Here is a 19336-nt window from a genome sequence, read left to right as displayed (position 1 = left end):
CTACTCGGGTAATATTTTACTGATGATCTTTTACTTGCTTTTCCATAACTGCATGTCGAGGCTATATTGCATGATGTAAGTCCCATCAGTACCTCGACACACGCGCAGACACAAACACAGGTACTGTATTAGTGCGTGTGTGTTTTAAAAGTGCTTGAACAGCTTTGGAAGCACCAAGAGTGCAGAGCCAAACGCTGTAGGAAGGAACAGAGCGTGAGCAGCCTCAGAAAGGTCAAAAGTAACTCAGGTTTTGATCAGAAAACACTGTCACATAATTTTTTGCAGCAATTTGTTTTAGTGTTTATATCTCATTTGCTCAAATTTACACAAAAATGATCAAATGAACTGTAAACTATTTTGAATAAAGATGGATTTGTTACTGACCCTGAGGCATTCAGTGATCAGATCAGAACAAGCAGGCTGGGACACTGGAGGTGCTAGTAAAAGATTAGCTAAGCTAGCAATTTTAGAACGCTACATGCTAAAACAGGCTAACAGGCAACAGATACGTTAAAGTAACTCAAGTATTTTTATTTACCTAAAAAAATAGGATCAAGCAGATATTTCAGAATGTTAATTGAACTGAAAATATTATGTTTTTAAATTATTTCTTTCTGTCAGTGAGTGTGTCATACATATAAACATGTCAGTGAAAAGGCTGAGTTTTAGCCTCATATTTTTTCTTCAGTTTCTAAAAAACACTACATCTTTATGCTTTCTGAAATACCAGTGCTACACCAGTTGGTTGCATAACGTTAACATTAGTCACACGTAAAAATGAGAGGAAAACCATCCTAAGTGTGACTATAGCAGGTTGTTTGATGATTTCTCTATTTAATGATGTGTGTTTTTGTGAGAGATTTTAGCCTACATCATGTTGTCAGAAAAGTTCTGTTTAGGTGATTTCTTGATTCTACGGATCTATTAGGAGTCAGCCCTGGATGTGGCTAATGAAACTGAACTCAAAAAATGTAAGGGTTCATAATTTTACTGGGGGGCAAATTACATTCTCACATACAGGTCCTTCTCAAAATATTAGCATATTGTGATAAAGTTTATTATTTTCCATAATGTCATGATGAAAACTTAACATTCATATATTTTAGATTCATGGCACACTAACTGAAATATTTCAGGTCTTTTATTGTCTTAATACAGATGATTTTGGCATACAGCTCATGAAAACCCAAAATTCCTATCTTACAAAATTAGCATATCATTAAAAGGGTCTCTAAACGAGCTATGAACCTAATCATCTGAATCAACGAGTTAACTCTAAACACCTGCAAAAGATTCCTGGGGCCTGTAAAACTCCCAGCCTGGTTCATCACTCAAAACCCCAATCATGGGTAAGACTGCCGACCTGACTGCTGTCCAGAAGGCCACTATTGACACCCTCAAGCAAGAGGGTAAGACACAGAAAGAAATTTCTGAACAAATAGGCTGTTCCCAGAGTGCTGTATCAAGGCACCTCAGTGGGAAGTCTGTGGGAAGGAAAAGTGTGGCAGAAAACGCTGCACAACGAGAAGAGGTGACCGGACCCTGAGGAAGATTGTGGAGAAGGGCCGATTCCAGACCTTGGAGGACCTGCGGAAGCAGTGGACTGAGTCTGGAGTAGAAACATCCAGAGCCACCGTGCACAGGCGTGTGCAGGAAATGGGCTACAGGTGCCGCATTCCCCAGACCTGGGCTACAGAGAAGCAGCACTGGACTGTTGCTCAGTGGTCCAAAGTATTTTTTTCGAATGAAAGCAAATTCTGCATGTCATTCGGAAATCAAGGTGCCAGAGTCTGGAGAAAGACCGGGGAGAAGGAAATGCCAAAATGCCAGAAGTCCAGTGCCAAGTACCCACAGTCAGTGATGGTCTGGGGTGCCGTGTCAGCTGCTGGTGTTGGTCCACTCTGTTTTATCAAGGGCAGGGTCAATGCAGCTAGCTATCAGGAGATTTTGGAGCAGTTCATGCTTCCATCTGCTGAAAAGCTTTATGGAGATGAAGATTTCATTTTTCAGCACGACCTGGCACCTGCTCACAGTGCCAAAACCACTGGTAAATGGTTTACTGACCATGGTATCACTGTGCTCAATTGGCCTGCCAACTCTCCTGACCTGAACCCCATAGAGAATCTGTGGGATATTGTGAAGAGAACGTTGAGAGACTCAAGACCCAACACTCTGGATGAGCTAAAGGCCGCTATCGAAGCATCCTGGGCCTCCATAAGACCTCAGCAGTGCCACAGGCTGATTGCCTCCATGCCACGCCGCATTGAAGCAGTCATTTCTGCAAAAGGATTCCCGACCAAGTATTGAGTGCATAACTGTACATGATTATTTGAAGGTTGACGTTTTTTGTATTAAAAACACGTTTCTTTTATTGGTCGGATGAAATATGCTAATTTTGTGAGATAGGAATTTTGGGTTTTCATGAGCTGTATGCCAAAATCATCCGTATTAAGACAATAAAAGACCTGAAATATTTCAGTTAGTGTGCAATGAATCTAAAATATATGAATGTTAAATTTTCATCATGACATTATGGAAAATAATGAACTTTATCACAATATGCTAATATTTTGAGAAGGACCTGTAGAGGCATGTTTAATTGAATAGCTATTTTCCCTTAAAAAAAATTAGTCATCTCTTGAAAGCTGCCTTTTGTATTTACTGTGGATGTCTTTGTCTGATAATCAAATTTATTTGATGATCTAAAACTATTAAGGGTGACAAAAAAGCAAAAAGATAAGAAATCTGTAAGGGGGTCAATGCTTTTCAATGGCGCTGTGAAAATCTCAGTTCAACTTAACATTTTTAGTACACAGCGAGGCTGGCCTAAAGCTAAACAGCATTGCAAAAGCAGCAACAAAATATCAAAATATGTTTAATTTGTTTATTTATTTTTATTAAGGTCATTATCATTACAATCATACTGTTTATCAGTGTACTCTTAAGTACGCAATGTTTAGTTTTATTAGTGGTGACTCAGATTAATGGACAGCCATTAGAGCCAATAGCAGCATAGGCACACACCCCCATTCACCTAATCCATAAAATAAGAGGCTTTTCGTCAAACCACGCAGTAAAATCTCACTGTCTAGAAAACATGCAGAACTTCTGCCTTAAATCCTAAAGAGCAAGCCTGAATCCCAGGCTGGGATAAGTTGAATAAAAGGAAATACCCTAAAAGCACAACTTTTAAAAATTTTGTAGAAGGGCTTCGATCAGTCACAGCGTCTCAGGTTTCTGTGACATCAAATGCATTTAAAGATCTTCATACTGATGTCATGCACATCAGAAACTAGAGAACAATGTTCCCAAAATAACAATTTCGTTTAGGTAACCAACTTACATCACATAGTTGCTGTAGATTTAAACAGCTGACTTCCCAGCAGGGTACAGATTTAGGGAGTTAAGTAATAGCTAGGAGATGATCTGTCTAAAGCAAGCCGGCTGTCTGAACCCCTGAAAATACAGCATGTACTTCATGAGACAGGACAAAAAACACAACTCAACACAGAGAAACCAAAATGGAAATGGTTTTGTCAAGCTCCACTAAAAAAGGTTATGAAAAAACATATCTGAGGTACTTAGAACAGGTTTGGCTACATGATACACATTGAACCTGTGGCTCACTGAACACATAGCCTAATTCAAATATCAATACTATTTTCAACATGTTTCTTAATACTTACCATTGAAACTTAACATTGAAAATACACTATATTGCCAAAAGTATTATGTCAAACCACCAACTCAATGGATTCTGGATTTCCAATCACTTCCATGGGTGCAGGTGTGGAGAAACTGGGCTGGTTTGTACAGAGTCCTGCCCTCAACCTTTTTGAACGCCTAAAAGTAGATTGACAAATACTTTTGGCATTGTAGTGTATATTAATACTAGTTACAAATATAAGTTACATGGTTCCTGAAAGAAAAGTTCTTTAAGTTCAAGTTTTTAGGTCTCACAATCATGGTGCATACAGTGTGCTGCAAAAAACTTCCTCTTAAACCTTTTCACATTTTCTCATCTTACAGCCACAAAATTCTGTGTGTTTTATTAGGATTTTGTAAGATAGAACAACACAACGTTGCAAATAATTGTGTAGTGCAAGGAAAATAATACATAGCTTTCAATATTTGTTTGTAAAAATGTCAAACTATGAAAAACGGATGAAAATGTCTTATAAAAAAGTAATAACTTTTTCAGGAAAAAAAATTAATACATGGAAAACTAAATGGAATTTTACATTGATATATATTAGGATGACCCTCAATTGTTACGAGTTGGCAAATCATAACTTGACTTTTTTTTTCAAACTTATTGATCGTTTTCATTTTGTTTCACTAAAAGACAACACACTCTTAAAAAAAAAGGCCATTTAACGATTTCTTAGCATTTAGATCCCTTTGCTTCTGGGTTTAAAAGTGGACCCAAATTTATTTAACTTGGTTTGGTTTGGATGCCAAATAAAGCATAGAAATTCCTTTTTTAAGGGGGAATTTCGGGAAATTAATTTCCAAACTGGTTTGAAGAATCTGTATTTAATCCTGGATGATTAATTCCAGATTTTTCTACGTAGTATGGACCACACTTTTCATTTTATTTGTAAAACAAATTAAATTAAAACCCATTTTTTCTTTTCCATCATTTGAAAATTATGCACCATTTTGTGTTGATCTCTCATATTAAACCCCAATAAGACACACTAAGGTGACATCATGTGAAAAACTTCAAGGGGTATGAATACTTTGGCAAGTCACTGTGATGACTTCTAAAGTGCTTCAAGTGCTCAAGGGAGTCTTAAAACCAAATGTTTGAGCAATGAACCAGTGTAGTTCCTGAAAGAGCCAGTTGTCATTCTGCTCTCTGAGTCTTCATCCAGTTCCTTATCACTCTCCTTGGTTTTTTGGCTGTTTGACCCTAGCGGTGTCAAACACTTTAGGAGCTTCTCTAATCCTAAGAATTTGAAGGTAAATCCATTTCAACCTCTTCCATCGAGCCAGGCTGGGACTCCACCGAGGTCCTGGTGAACTGGTGGAGAAGAGTCCCATCCTCGTTTTTGCTCTCGGCAGCCTCCTGCTCTTTGCTCTCTTGCTCAGGCTTAAATTCCTCCACTGCATCTTCCTCTCCATCTTCTCTGCTGCCTTTCACCTCCTCTTCCCCAGTGCCACCAGCCTCCTCTGGTGCAGATTCTTCAGCACTGGTGTCGCTGTGACGTTTGCTGTCGTCTGAATCTTCTGCATCCGCTTCTTCTCCCTCCGTCACACATACAGCGGTAATCGCATCTTGGCTCTGAGCGTTGAATAAAGCAGGAATTAACTCTGATCAGTCATATTAAACTACACTGATTTATTAACAGGAAAGGTGAGTGTTAATTATGGACTCTCTTTACTTTGTCATTATAAATGTAAGATTATAGTGAAATACCCTGCCACAAGCACTGACTTAAGATGGAAAACCTTTTTTATTTGTGCAGTGGTTGCTGACCGACAGTAATAGCAGAGGCTTCAGTGTGCCTGCAAAACAAAACGGATTTGTTCAGGCTGCCTAATTGGATGCTGAGATTAGCTTTTCCCACAGGCTTAGAATTAGCTGTGAGGCTACAGTGGGTCAGATTTTAACCCAGGAACATGTTCAGAGACTTAGTGTTGTTTTTAAATAGAGTTCCTCTTCAGCAAATGAGGCCAATGCCTCATGCAAACTTTCCAAACAGCACATATAATAAAAACAGTTGTAATTCCACCATAGTATCTGGTTTAGCTACGAGCAACTTCTAGGCTTGGGAAGCTGGGGTTTAGTTTGATGGAGGGCACCATGACAACCAGAAACTATATCTGAAGAACACCACCAGGTTTAGAGTTATAGAGTGACCTAGTCAAAGTCCAGATTGAAATCTGATTGAGATACTGTACCACAACCTTAAACATAATGTTTATGCTCAAAAACCCTCAAATGTGGATGAATCCAAACAATTCTGCAAAGAAGAGTGGACCAAATCTCCTTTTAACGCTCAATAAATGAAATGATCATTTAAAAAATCCTTCTTGTATTTCCTGAGGGTTTTCTGATATCAACATTTGTTTTACCATCAGAAACATTGCAGTGTTTCTTTTCACACCTCCACACAAAAATAGACTTTAAACTGTAGGAACATTTTGATTTAAAATTCTAACATTTTAAAGCCTTTTTATGCTTTGATTCTGGTAACATTCCCATGTCCTATTACTATAAAAATGTATCACATTTAAAGCACATTTGTTTAGGATTGGATGTACATATTAGGTGTATTATCTCTATTTAAAGACATGAGTTCATTTTAAATGAAGAAACTCTCGTTGGTTTTTTGTTTTACTCAGACTGATTCTTGTATGAACAACACACAAATTAGTAAATATTTTACCTGTGGTGAAGCTCTCTCCTCAGAGGCCTCTCCTTCCTGCTTCTCACTCTCTCCCTGTTTTTCCTCTTCCTGTGGCTCCTCCTCTCCTGTGCCGTCATCTTCCTCCTCTGCCGATGCGCTAATGTTTCCCTCCATCAGCTCCTCCACCAGTGTCACTTCTTCTTTTGTCACAGATGTGTCATCCTCCGATTCTTTCTCCTCCTCACCTGTTGTTGCCTCCTTCACTGTTGTGTCACTCTCTTCCTCCTCCTCCTCCTCCTCTTCTCCTGTTCCTGTCTCTTCATGTTGCCCCTTCTCATCTTCTTCTGTCTCTCCTTCATCATCCGTGCAGCTGCTCGTTTCCTCTGCCTTGCCCTCTTCTTCGTTGTTGCTCTCAGACTGACAAGTGGATTGTTCTTTATCCTCCTCATCGCCATTGTCAGATGTCTCATCTTGCTCAGTGACATCTCCACTTGTTTCTCCTGCTTCCAGATCCTCTTCTTCAATACTAATCTTCTCTTTTTCCTGTTCTATTTTTCCTCTCTCTTTTTCCTGGTCTTCCTCCTCATCTTCCTCTGGAATAGTCTCCTCTAAAACAACATCAGCTTTGATATCCTCTTTGGTTTCTTCTTCCTCTTCTTCTTTGACTACCTCTAAATTTCTCTCTTCTTCATCTGCAGCTGTCCTTTCCTCAGCAGGTTGTGGCACAGTAGGAGGAGGCAATGGGCATTTCTTGAGCTGAAGTATCTTAAGGAGGTCAAATTCCATCATTATGGGAGCTTCGGCTGCCAGCAGATTCTTCTTAAAAGGTTGAGCTGCCATTTTCTTGCGGACACAAGTCTCGCAGGGGCAGTACTCATCGTCGCTTCGCTGGTCACTGAAATCACCTGTCATTTCCTCGTCGGTGAGAGAGTCGCCGGTTTTTATTGATTGGTTCTTCATCACCTAAAACAGAAATTGGTCATGATTCATGAGTTTCCTTGTTCTGTCTTGACAGGGCTATTTAAATGTATTATTATCACTTAAACCTTTCCACATTTTGTCATGTTACAACCACAAGCAGTGCTCAGTGTTGGTTTTCTGCCACACAGAGCCTAATGCATATAGGCCTAAAAGTACATTTTTGGTCTCACTGGACTAGGGCACCTTTTCCCACATGCTTGCTGGGTCCCCAACAAGGCTGCTGGCAAACTCAAATCAGGATATCCTTTCTTAGCTTTCTTAGCTAAAGGTCACAGTTTGTCAGATAGAAAATGGGCAGAGAGAGAAGGGGGAAGGCATGCAGCAAAGGTTGTCAATCGGTTTAGGGGTTTCATACTTATGGGGGCAGAAAACTAATGCACACAATACTTTCTTGACTGCAATTTAAAAGAGTTTTTGAAAACCGTGTGCCCTTTTCCTTTCACTTCACTATAATGTGCTTCTTTGTGTTGGATCTGTGTTGTATTTACCTTCAGTATTCGACGCCTCTTCTCAGTCATGGTAGAATCCCGAGACATGTTTGCTAACTGTGGTGGCCGAGGTGACCGCCCCACTTTCCCAGCTCGACTTTGAATCTTCCTCATCTCCCGCTCGATGCTATTCTGGATGCGTCGGCTCACCTCCTCCCTCAGCTCAGAAATCATTTTGTCCAGGATGAGGCTGTCGTCCAGGTCCCAGCGAACTTTAAACTCTGCCATGGCCTCAATGTAGTGGCTAATGAACTGTTTCTCTAGCTTCTTCAGAAGGTGTAGTACCCACAGCGGATCAGGGTCTTGGGATAATCTTTTGGATAAGAGCGGTCGCGTAGCAGTGGGAGGGGTGCCTGAGCTAGAGTCCTCTTGTGTATCTCTTTCGTTATCTGTGGGCGATTTAGAGCTGTTGTTGCCAGAGCTCTTTTCTGATGATGAAGGGTTGTCAGTGGCTTTTGAGCTGTCGAGAGGAAGAGTACTTTGCTCTTCACTCTTCATCGGTTCCTCTGCTGATTCGGTTTTGTTTGTCTCCTCAACATCTGTCTCAACTTCTGTATCTCTGGCTGCTGCATTTCCATGCTCTTCATCAACAACCTTTCCCACTGTCTCTTCCTCATGTAGGGATTCTGTTTCTTTTACTGGTGGTTCATCTTGGTTCCCATTGCTCTTCCCTGATCCACCTGAGCCGCTGCTCATACCCACCCCAGATGAGGACCTTGGTGGTGTCACCTGCTCTGTGCCACTGTCTTTAGTCTCCTTGACCTCAATGTCCCGTGGTTCAGTGAGCCACAGGGACTGAAGAATGGCCATTATCTCATCATACTGCTGCTTGCGGTCCTTCTGTTCATGACTGCTGATTGCAGGCTCAATGAGCTGGAGCTGGGCCAAACAGTCCAAAAGCCCCCTGGCTGATGTGCTCAGTCTGCGGCCATAAACTGGAGACACCTACACAAGACAGCAAATGTGTAGAGGGTGGAATATACTGAAATCTTTGGCACATTTATTTAAATGACAGTAGTTCATAATAAAAGGCGTCTGCAATTTAAAAACTAAGCAAACTAAAAGAAAAAAAAACACTCATGCCGCAAGCCAAAGATCCAAAGCACACCAGCGACACCACTTCTGACTGGTTCATAAAACAGAATATGGAGGTTTTGAAGTGGCCTAGTCAAAGTCTGGACCTAAATCCTATTGAGATGCTGTGGCATGATTTAAAGCCAGTTATTCATGCTCATAAACAATGGGGCTGAATTAATTCCTCTAAAGTCATGTAAAAGACCCAATGTCAATTATCACAAACATTTGGTGCTACTAAGGCTAATACAATTAGTTTTTAGGTTTAGGGGCAATTACTTTTTTATATTGGACCAGGCTGGTTTGATAACTTTTCTCCCCCAAATATTTAAAAAACAGCTTTTTGTATTATTCAGGTTATCCAATAATACAATTTGCTAATAATGATCTGAAACATGTCAGTGTGACAAAAAAGCAAAATAGAAGAGATCTGTAAGGGTGCAAACACTTTTCACAGTACAGTGAAAAGTTAATGCTAGTCTCTTAATGGTAGAGAGATTTATTAAAGAGGAACAATGACGCAATAATCTCACACGGCTTTGTGATTTCAAAGTTCTTACATACTCTGACCAACTACAACACAAAATATGAGGTCAAAAAAGCACCAGTTATATTTACTTTAAAGTGATTGTAAGGGCTACCAATAACTGTGCCACTGGTAAATTTGTTAAGAACAATAATTTCTTAATCACCCCTAATTTTTTATCACCCTAACAAATCTACTTAAATCAACAGTTGGATTTAGCAAAATACTATATTTTTCTGCTGCAAAATAACTAAGGATCTTAATAGATGCTTAGTTATTAAACAGAGATATTAAATAATACAAATAAAAATAGGATCAGAATGGCCCAAAGCATTACTTAGAATCCACTTTTAATTCAGCTTTTCTTTGGTAGACTTTCATGTTTTGTCAGTGGTCCTGCCTTACCTCAGGCATGCTCCAACATCGACCCAGAGAAGAGCTTAAAAGGACTTTCATCACTGCTGCAGAAGAATGCCAGTTCCTGGAACGAGAAGAACTCTCTGTTGTATCACCTAACCTTGGGCCGGCTCCATCACCTTTAGCTTCTTCCTTTTTTTCTTCCTCTTGTGGTTCGATTTTCTCCCCTATTTCCACCTTCTCGGCCTCAGGACTCATCTCCTTTGTCCCTGTCTCCTCTGTTGGTGTCTCTGCCATCTCCTTTGCCTCCTGTTCAGTTTCTCCCTCATTTAGCTCATTACCAACTGTGAGCATGCTACTATTAGCAGGAATGCTCCTCAGCCAGTCACTAACAAGCTCATTGGCAGATGCATTGGGCAAACACTCAGGTGTCAGTTCGACCACGTTTTCCCGATCCTTACGATTTCTGTTTCTTTGAGACCCCCCACTTTTCTCGCTGTGGGGCTTGTTACTGGTTTTACTGGCTTTTGACTGGCAGCTCTGCTGGCGTGCAGCAGCCAAGGTTTCCTTTAGTAGATCAGCAGCAGACAGAGAGTGGGACAGGGTGCTTTCGCTACCTGGCTCAACTTTACTAGCCGGTCTGGGGCCGTGTAAGGAACAAGGACTTGATGATTTGACAGAGGTTTCTTTTTGCCCAGAACTGGAAACTTTGGCCCTGCCATACTCGCTCCCTGTGTGGGACTTGTGAACTCCTGATTTGACTGAATCCATAGCTACTATTCTCTCATCTGAAGCTTTTTGTGTGTCTGATTGCACCGAAGCTGTTGACTCGGGCCTAAGATCACAGGGACTTTTGGAGTGGACACTTATGATGTATTCCTTTTCTTTGGTCTTGCTTTGTGGTCTACTGGTATTGTGATTTTCAGCATCAGTATTTGAAGAAAAACCAGAAGGGGACTTTGCACGAACTTTCGGGCCTGACATTGCAGATGAGCTCCTACTGTTTGGGGTGTCCATTTTGCTAGCATTTGTTGTTTCAGCAGACTTCACGCTTTCTGTATCATCTACTTTTGTGGGATAAGAACTGGCGCTTTTCTCTTTAGACTGAGCTGCCGATTTGACACTACAGTTACAACAGGATGTATGAGACCCGCTGATTTTGACTGTCATTGTGCTGGCTGCTCTTTCTGTGGGTTGTTCCCCACTCTCTTTGTTGTCTTCTTCACCTCCTCTGGGGGTTTCGATAGTTGGGATATCAACCACAGGAGAATTGGGGAGGAAAGGACTTTTCCTCTTAGTGTTGCAAAAAGAGACACTAGATTTGCCACTGTCTGATTCAGCAGTTTCCTGATCCTCTGGCAGCCCTAAAGATATCGATCCCGATGAGTTACGACTCAAAGGTTGATCCATGCATCCCGATTCTTTCCTCTGTCTTTTTATTGAGCAAGACAGAGCTTCCTCACTTTTCCTGTCTTCTTCTTTATTTTCCATCTCAAGTGCTGAGGCTGTTCTAAAACAACACCTGGATCTGCTTACTTTACAAGAGGTTTTGGAGTGAACAGACAAGGAACTGGGCCCTCTTTGCTCACCAGCACCGGAGCTAGGCAAAACCTTTTGCACAGGGGACTGAGAATCTCTTGAGGAGGCAGAATGTGAGCGGGATGAAGGTTTTCTTTTTGGTGAGAGTGTTTGGCCATGAGGGTCTATAGAAAATGTACCTCTTATTATATAATTATCCACCTCTTCACAGGCTTGTGATGTTTCAATACAAAGGATATCAGAGCAAGGTTCTCCTTTGACCTCATTTCTATCTTCGTCATCTCCTTCTGGTGTTTTAATGATGACAGCATTTGTAGTTAAGGGAGTCATGCTAATAGCACCGGACTTCACTGAAGATTTTGATTTTATAGATTTAGCACTCTCTAGGTCCTCACAATGTTCAAATTCATTCTCCCCATTTGTTTCAGTCAAAGTAAGATCAGGGTCATTCTGACACTCTTCTGGGTGGTTTGACCTCTTCAACTTGGTGGACTTGGCAGAGGTGTGTGATCTTTCTGAAGTGACACTCGGGGATCTGTCAAATTCTTCAGTTGCATTGTGAGATTTTGCAGAGGAAGCTGATTTACGGGACTTGGCACCGCTTGACCTCTTGTCATATTCTGGATCATCTGCCATTATAATTTCTTGCCTGGGCAATTCCTCTGCATTGTCTCCCACCTTTAAGTCTGGAGACAGTGCTTTTCCATTATCATTACACTTGCAGGATTTTGTTGGCTTAAAAGGTAATCTGCAAGACATTTGACTGGTTGCACTTTCTTCTGCATCCTCCCCAGTTTCTGACCTGGGAGAAACTGATTTTTCTGAAGCTTTAGTGAACCTATGGGACTTGTTAGACTTAGAAGACAGATTTGATTTTGCTGACATTGCACTTGCTGTTCTGTCCTCCACTCCAGATCCTTCCCTCTTTTTTCTTATGCCATTAAGTTCATCTTCCTCCTTGTTATCTGGGGTTAGCGCTTTTGCACATTGCTTGCAAGATAAGTCAGATTTTGCTGAAACCTTTGATTTATCTGACTTATTCGACAGGACACTTTTGGCCTTTCCGGACTTGTCAGTGACATTTGACTTAACAGAGAGGCTACTGTGAGCTCTTTTGTCTGTGTCATCTTCTTCCACAACTGTTTTGTTTGATAAGGACACCTCTTTAGTAACTGACAGACAGATGGATTTATGGGACTTGACTGAGGCACCAGATTTGTTTGACAAGGAGCTGGCTGTTCTTGCTGCAGTGTTCTGTCCCTCTTTTTCCAATGCTGACTTTATTAATAGAGCTTCAGCAGTGTACTTGGACTTGTTGGACTCAGCAGACAAGTCAGTCTGAGCTGACATTGCACTGTTTGCACGTTTGCAACCTCCACAGTTTGGGCAAATATTGGATGCCCATGATTTCTGATAACTCCCTGAAAGTCCTGTATTATGGGATAAGCCACTACGACACCTGTTGATTTCTTCATTGTCAATTGCAGCTGTCCCTTCTTCCTCAGATTTTTGGTTCTTGGCTTCTTGGGACATAGAACTGGGGACTCGATCCATCTCTTCTGCTTTACCTGTTGAGTGAGGGTTGGTTGCGCCACAGTGATGGGATGTGGCTGAAGACACAGCCCTGCTTCCTCTGTTCTCATCTTTTTCCTTGCCTTCAAACGACTGGGTTGAACAGGCTGAGATGTTGCTTGTAGGTTCTTCACCCAAGTGAGTTGCTGGGGTAGGGGTGGGGGATTGTTCAATTCTATGGGAGCACTGGGAAGCACTGGGTGGCAGATCATCCTCCTCATCATCCTGGTCCTCTTTCAGTGATTGCAGAATGTGAGAGGAGCTGCTGACTGCAGACAGTGGTCGGTTTTCATCTTCCCCCATCGTTACCTCGCCCTCCACTGACTTTTCACTATGTGGTCGAAGGTTGGTATCAATGGAAACCACCTCTGTCCGACTGCAGCATCGGCTAACTTTGCAGACCTCTACCTGAGTGTCCCCGTCCTGTGCTACCTCTACTCTTTCCTCCACCTGCTCTGTCAGACACATCTCTTTCTGGAATAACTGACTCTGCTCTGAGCCAGAGCCATGTGGAGACCTGGAGAGCTGTGCTCGGCACCGAATCACCCTTCTGGAATTGCATGAAGAAGAAGAGCTTGATGAGTGTGTATGTCTCACCATAGTGTGACTTGATTTATGCGCAGGTGGGGCAGGGAGATGTTTGTGTGTGGGGTTTTCCCACAAATCAAACTGCCGTTCATGTTTCTGATAGCAACACGTGCATTGGTTCCCCTCCAATGCACACTGCAGAGCTTGGCTGGAATAATCCACGCCCTCATAGGATGGTGAATCGGGATCAGAACAGCTTTCTGAGGCACCTTGCTGCAGGTAATGTGGTTGGGCCTGGCTCAGGGGGCAGCAATCATTGGTAAGAGAGGGTGATTTTTTTATTTGAGTAGACCAATGAATAGTCTCTTCATTTTGGAGACGAAAACGTACCCTCATCTCTATTGATAGGCTTCCATCTTTATTGACAAGAACACGCTTTTCAATGTCATCATTCGTTATAGCCGGTCTTGTTTGGGAGAAGCCACCATATGATTTTTCAGAAGACAAAGAGAAACGAGCAGAGCGACTTGAAGAACCTGATCGAGGGTGGATGATGCTCTTCTTGGTTTCCAGACCAAAGTTAACTGAAAGTAAAAATGAAAATGTACTTTTGAGATAACAATGGCTGTTATAAGTCTGCCTAGCCTAGTTAAAATGCCTGGTCTTTGTGATGAAACAAAATTAGACAAAAATAATCAATTTAAAGCTTTTTTCCCCCATCTTTAACCACTTACTGTTTGAATTTATTGACAATTATATAAAAAATGTGTTGTTGCTTTCAAACAGATTTTAAATTAAGTAGAGGCTATTCATTTTAGTATAACACAGAGCAGATATACATTTAAGTATTAACTACGTAATTTAGCAAAATTACGCATAACTCTGACCTCTAGATGGTGGCAAAGTGCTTCCAACATAATCCTTGGAATATGCATCAACAGACATTAGCACAGTAAAGAATATGATGTCAAAGTGCCACAACCCTGAACTGCATATATCTTTAAAGTTGATAAAAAGAGCAGAATAAAACTGGTCAAGAAGGCTTCCAAGAAACTATCAGCAACATTGAAGGAGCTGCAGGAAGCACTGGCTGTCTAGTACTTTTTCTATGTCTGAGTTATAATGTAGAGTGGCAAGATGGAAGCATTTTTCTTACAAAGGTACAACATCCACTCTCTGTTATACTTAGAAAAAATTGCAGTCACTCAAAACATTTGCAGGAAAACAGTTTTATGTTGTAAGGAAATCAGGGTTGACATTTTTTTTGTCCACAATACCAAAAGTTGTGCTTTGCACCAAAAGAACGCCATGCCTACAGTGAAGCATAGTGGTGTTAGTATCATGCTTTAGGACTATTTTCCTTAAGCTAAAAATATCACTTTGGTCAAGGGCATTATAAACAGTTATCACATAATGGCACCCCTGTCTTCTGCTGCTGAAGACAATAACAATAACCCAGACATATGCCTAATTAAGCACGGGTTCAGCAGATGCAGATTAAAGTTTAGGAATGGCCTGTACCTGAATCCAATCCTGTGCATTGGAGGTACTGCTACAAAACGACAAACCTGGAGTAGGCAACTATTGCTAAGTCAAGATATGCCACAGAGATACAGTAGACTCTTAACCAAAAGAGCTGAGTGCTGTGATATGATCAGCTTTAACAAAGTATTAGTTTAAGGGTGTGAACCCTTTATTTTTATTTTCCCCCTAAAAAATCTGTTTTTTAATCAAGTTGGAGCAGTTATGTGTCACATTAATGGTGACATTCAACCTTTTATACATCCCCTAATGTTAATCACTTTTTCTTCCGACTTCTGCCTTGTCACATTTGAGGTGCAAATCTAAACCTTCAAACCTTTTACCAAAACAACTTACCATTTTTCTTGGTTTCATTTCCTTCATCATATTCACTGGCTCTGGACTGAGCTCCATGAGGTGGGGACCTTATGCCTTGGGTTGCAGGAGATCTGGCACCGTTACCAGGAATCCTTGGACCAGGACCAGGAGACTTGCTCCCCAGACCAGGTAGCTTTTCCTCTGAAGTCTTCCTAATAAAGTTTATGAGCATAGGGCTGAAGGCTTCCCGGCCAACACACACCAACACGACAGGACAAGTCATCAAGCTTTGCACGCTGTCAATCTAGGAGCAAATATATAATATAATATAATGTAAGTGCTTTATCTCATTAATTTTTAAGTAAACATTGAGTTAAAATTCACTCGCACCCTGCGTCCTTCGGCAGTGTAGAGCTTGCGAACGTGAAACTGCATCACCTCGGACACTTCATCTAGGAAAGCTCTTAGGCTTCTAGTTGAACTTCTGCTCAGCACAATGCTCCTCCTCATCCCCGGCTCAGTGTTCTTCACCAGCAAAATCCTCCTCTGCCTGTGAAGCAAATGCAAATGCCCAGGAGGGGTTCCAGAGGAGGTTTCAGGCCGCTGAGGCTTCCGGCTCTGATGGTACCAGATGCCTTGGCGTTTGCCGGCCAGCTCCATGTTAATAGGCTTTGCCAGACGCCGGTCAGAGCACAGGTAGCAGCCACCATCTTGGAGCTGCTCCAGGTGCTTGATGGTGTGTGTGCCTCGGGGAGTGGTCACAGTCCGCACTCCAAATGGGAGGGGCACCTATACATAGAAAAACACACACACATATATATATATATATATACATTGTAAAGCTAATTCTTCCGCTGAACTAAAGACCAAAAAGTGCATCTGTAGAGTCAGCTTCAAAAGAGATCCATGCATCACAGCCATCCCTCTAACCTTTTGAGAAAGGTCGTCCAGCAGGGCATCAAAGCATTTGAAGCTGCGCTTGTGGATGGCCATCCGGACACCCCCAAACTGGCTGTCGCCACTCTTGTAAAATGTTATCCTCTTGGCTGGGGTGGCTGTGGTCACATGGGCATGGCGTGAACTGGAAGGAGGGGGCGCAGGTAGGGGCGAGGCATGTTTACATGGGGGGCAGGGGTCCCTCAACCCTGTCTGGATTGACTGCATGCTCTAATCTCAAATACACCTGCAGAGCAAAACCAAAACATGTAGCAGAGTCAAAAAGACATTGACAAATCAGCCATAATGGCAGGGTTTTATTTTTTATTTCGTCTGTGTTTTCTTCACATGCTTTTTAACCATTCTTAAAGGTAACAAGACTCAAATTAGAATATTTACCTGAGGATTCAGGACATCCACTAATAGGACAATTTGACACAGTGTAGCACAATGTCGATTTGTTCATAGCAAGACCATTTAGATGCACCAAATAGTACTTTTTTGACCAATACCAATTTTCTGTTTACTTTGATGTCCGACGTGCTCAATCCGATTTTGTCAGATTCTCTTTTTTTTCTAAGAACTGGCACAGAAAAGAACAAAAATGCACTGCAGGTTTTTGATAGAGGTAATTTTAAATACAATAGAAATTGAAGAAATTAACACATCATCCCCATTTATGCATCAAAGCATACATCTCTAACCTTTACCTGATTTTATTAGACTACAAAAAGTGCATCAAAGTACATACTAGTAGATGCTGCGCAAACAGATTGGAACTGACCTAAGTTCGGAGTATTCAAGAAAAAATATCAAATTTTTCTGTATTTGAGCTGCCACTCAAAGGAAAACTTTCAGAATAAGAAGTCTGGATGACAGATGGGCACATCTCTTTTATATCTAATTTAAATCTTTTGTCGTCTAACCTATTGGTTATTGTCATACTAGTACTAAACTAAATGTGCTCTTTTCCTGCAATCAGTGTGGTTTAGATGTAAAAATACTGTTTAGCACTGATTTCTAACACTTCCATTTTTACTATGGAAAACATTCTCTCTGTAACTTAAACACAAGGTCTCTACTCAGTTTTGACTATTTTAGTCTTATAATGTGAACCAACAACATCCATTGAATTATATGGATACTAATATATATTTTTAATAAACAGTTTTTTTTTCTTGGCCTAACACATATTCAAACATCCTATTTAGTAAAGAAGTACTGTATCTGGCCTGCTTGCAAAAAACCATTGCAACTATCTTGTGCAACAAAAATTGTACACTTTAAGCAACTTTTGTTAGTTTTGTAGCTTGGAGTTGCGCTGGTCGTAACAGATTTTAAAAAAACATAACTTTCCTCCCAGGCCTTGATGTTTTCTCAGGTTAGTATGATGTTACAGTCCTGCAGGTTAAAAATATAATTAAACAGTTTGAACCCTAAAACAAAACAGAAAAATAAGTACATAAATAAAAACGGAGAAAAACTTGAATTTCAACATATGTACAATTTCCTCTGACAGTTACTGAGTATACTATCACTTTTTACATTCAGTACAAACTTAAAGAGTAGCATTCAGCCATTAGCCTAAAGAATGTTCAATAACCAGTGTTAAAAGGTGAATGTAATCAGCAGGCTTAGCTGGATTTTAAGCCCAATGAGGCTGGGGTTCAGGGCCAAATCACTGCTCTGAGCTGCACACAAGCCCAATGTGACACCATGCTTCTTAATCCTGCAGCTAATTCAGCACGCATGTCTGCTGCTTCCTCTCACTTTGAGGACACAGCACAAATGACTATTTGACTGCATTTAAATAAACAGTTTAAAGCTCATTTTTATTATCTTTAACTACATAAGCCAAAAACGTAATCCTGCATTATTTATTTTTGCCACTGTAATTAACGGATGATGAAGATGCTAAGCTAGGTATCAAAAAAGTTCTTATCTTTGAAACCCTAAATATTTTAAGGTAAATATAAAAAAATAAAAGCCACATTAAATAAACGTGCCATAACTAAGCTGAACTGAGGTTCAGGATTAAAACTGTTCCTGAATAGAAACAGGCTATTCAGGTTTAGCCAATTAGCTAACTCTGCGTTCTCATTGGTTTACCTTCCAAAGATTTAAAACACTTTTCCCTAAATAATCAAGAAATCTTTTAACTGCCTTTGTCAGAAACTGTATGCTCGCAATGAAGGTGCCATGCATCTTTACCAAGCCATGTCATACCTAACAGTAATCCACTGTACTGTCCAAAAAATGATTTAACACATAAGAAGTTAAAGGCTGACATTCATGCTATTAAAATAATAACAATATATCCGTTTAATAACTGATTAATACAATTTTGACAACTATCCCTCCAATAAACGAAGAGGATGGGGCATTCTTTTATAATTAGTCATTAAATATAAAAATTACCCCTGTATTCATAATTGTAGACTATTCTTAAACTTAAGAGGATTTAAGGTTTTTTTTTCAACAATAAGGTTTTTTTCAAACTTAAAAGCATCCTGTAACAGATTACATCCAAACAAGTTACTCACATAATCAGGAAACATGGTCCAAAGAGATGTGGATAAACTCAGCTGAAATTTGTGAATATTGATGAGAAGCCTGACCGGTCAGCTCAGACCAGAAAGCTGGTACCACTTCAATTGTTATTTTTTTTCTCAAGTTCTGTAGTTTTCCCTGCAGCTCGAATCGAAAACCAAGACGTGCAACAGTCTGTAGGAAGGAAGGCTCGAGGTAAAATGGCAGCTGGGCGTAACGGGGGTAGGGGGGTAGGGATGGAAAGGAAGGGAAGATGAGGAGAAGAGAGGAGGAGCGAGGCTAAGGATAGAAAGCAAATCCTGCGTAATAATCTCTTTGTGTGTTGGAGTGTGCGTGTATGTAGAAGAGAGCCGCTGCTAGTAAGCACAGGGTGGTAATAAGCAGTCATAATTGTGAGGAGTCACATGACAGCCCATAAACTAAAACTTGCTGATATATAAATAAATAAATACATTTGAGTCATATTAGCAAATGTAGAGTAATTTGAAGTATAAAAGTGCTATATAAGGATGACTGCATTTGCCACAGAAGGGGAAAGGGACTTCAGAAAATGTAGCAAGAATGGTGAGACCAGTGGTGAAGCTCTTAAA

The 19336-nt window shown here is 40.7% G+C and overlaps 1 protein-coding gene across 1 annotated transcript; it reads right to left on the bottom strand.

The window, feature by feature from the left end:
- Nucleotides 1-2870: 2870 nt before the first annotated feature.
- On the bottom strand, nt 2871-18898 carry rp1l1a (rp1 like 1a). The gene is made up of 8 exons (XM_047354743.1): nt 18740-18898; nt 16191-16443; nt 15651-16049; nt 15300-15564; nt 9831-14005; nt 7826-8770; nt 6396-7319; nt 2871-5287 (listed from the first exon to the last, which is right to left on the bottom strand). The coding sequence occupies exons 2-8, from the start codon at nt 16422-16424 to the stop codon at nt 4952-4954; spliced, it is 7278 nt and encodes a 2425-aa protein (XP_047210699.1). The 5' UTR covers nt 16425-16443; nt 18740-18898; the 3' UTR covers nt 2871-4951.
- Between the last annotated feature and the right edge of the window lie 438 nt (nt 18899-19336).

Source organism: Girardinichthys multiradiatus, chromosome 24 (genome assembly GCF_021462225.1).
Source record: "Girardinichthys multiradiatus isolate DD_20200921_A chromosome 24, DD_fGirMul_XY1, whole genome shotgun sequence".
NCBI classification, from domain to species: domain Eukaryota; kingdom Metazoa; phylum Chordata; class Actinopteri; order Cyprinodontiformes; family Goodeidae; genus Girardinichthys; species Girardinichthys multiradiatus.
The sequence above is the reverse complement of the archived record's forward strand: the minus strand, read 5'-3'. Positions and strand labels throughout refer to the sequence as shown.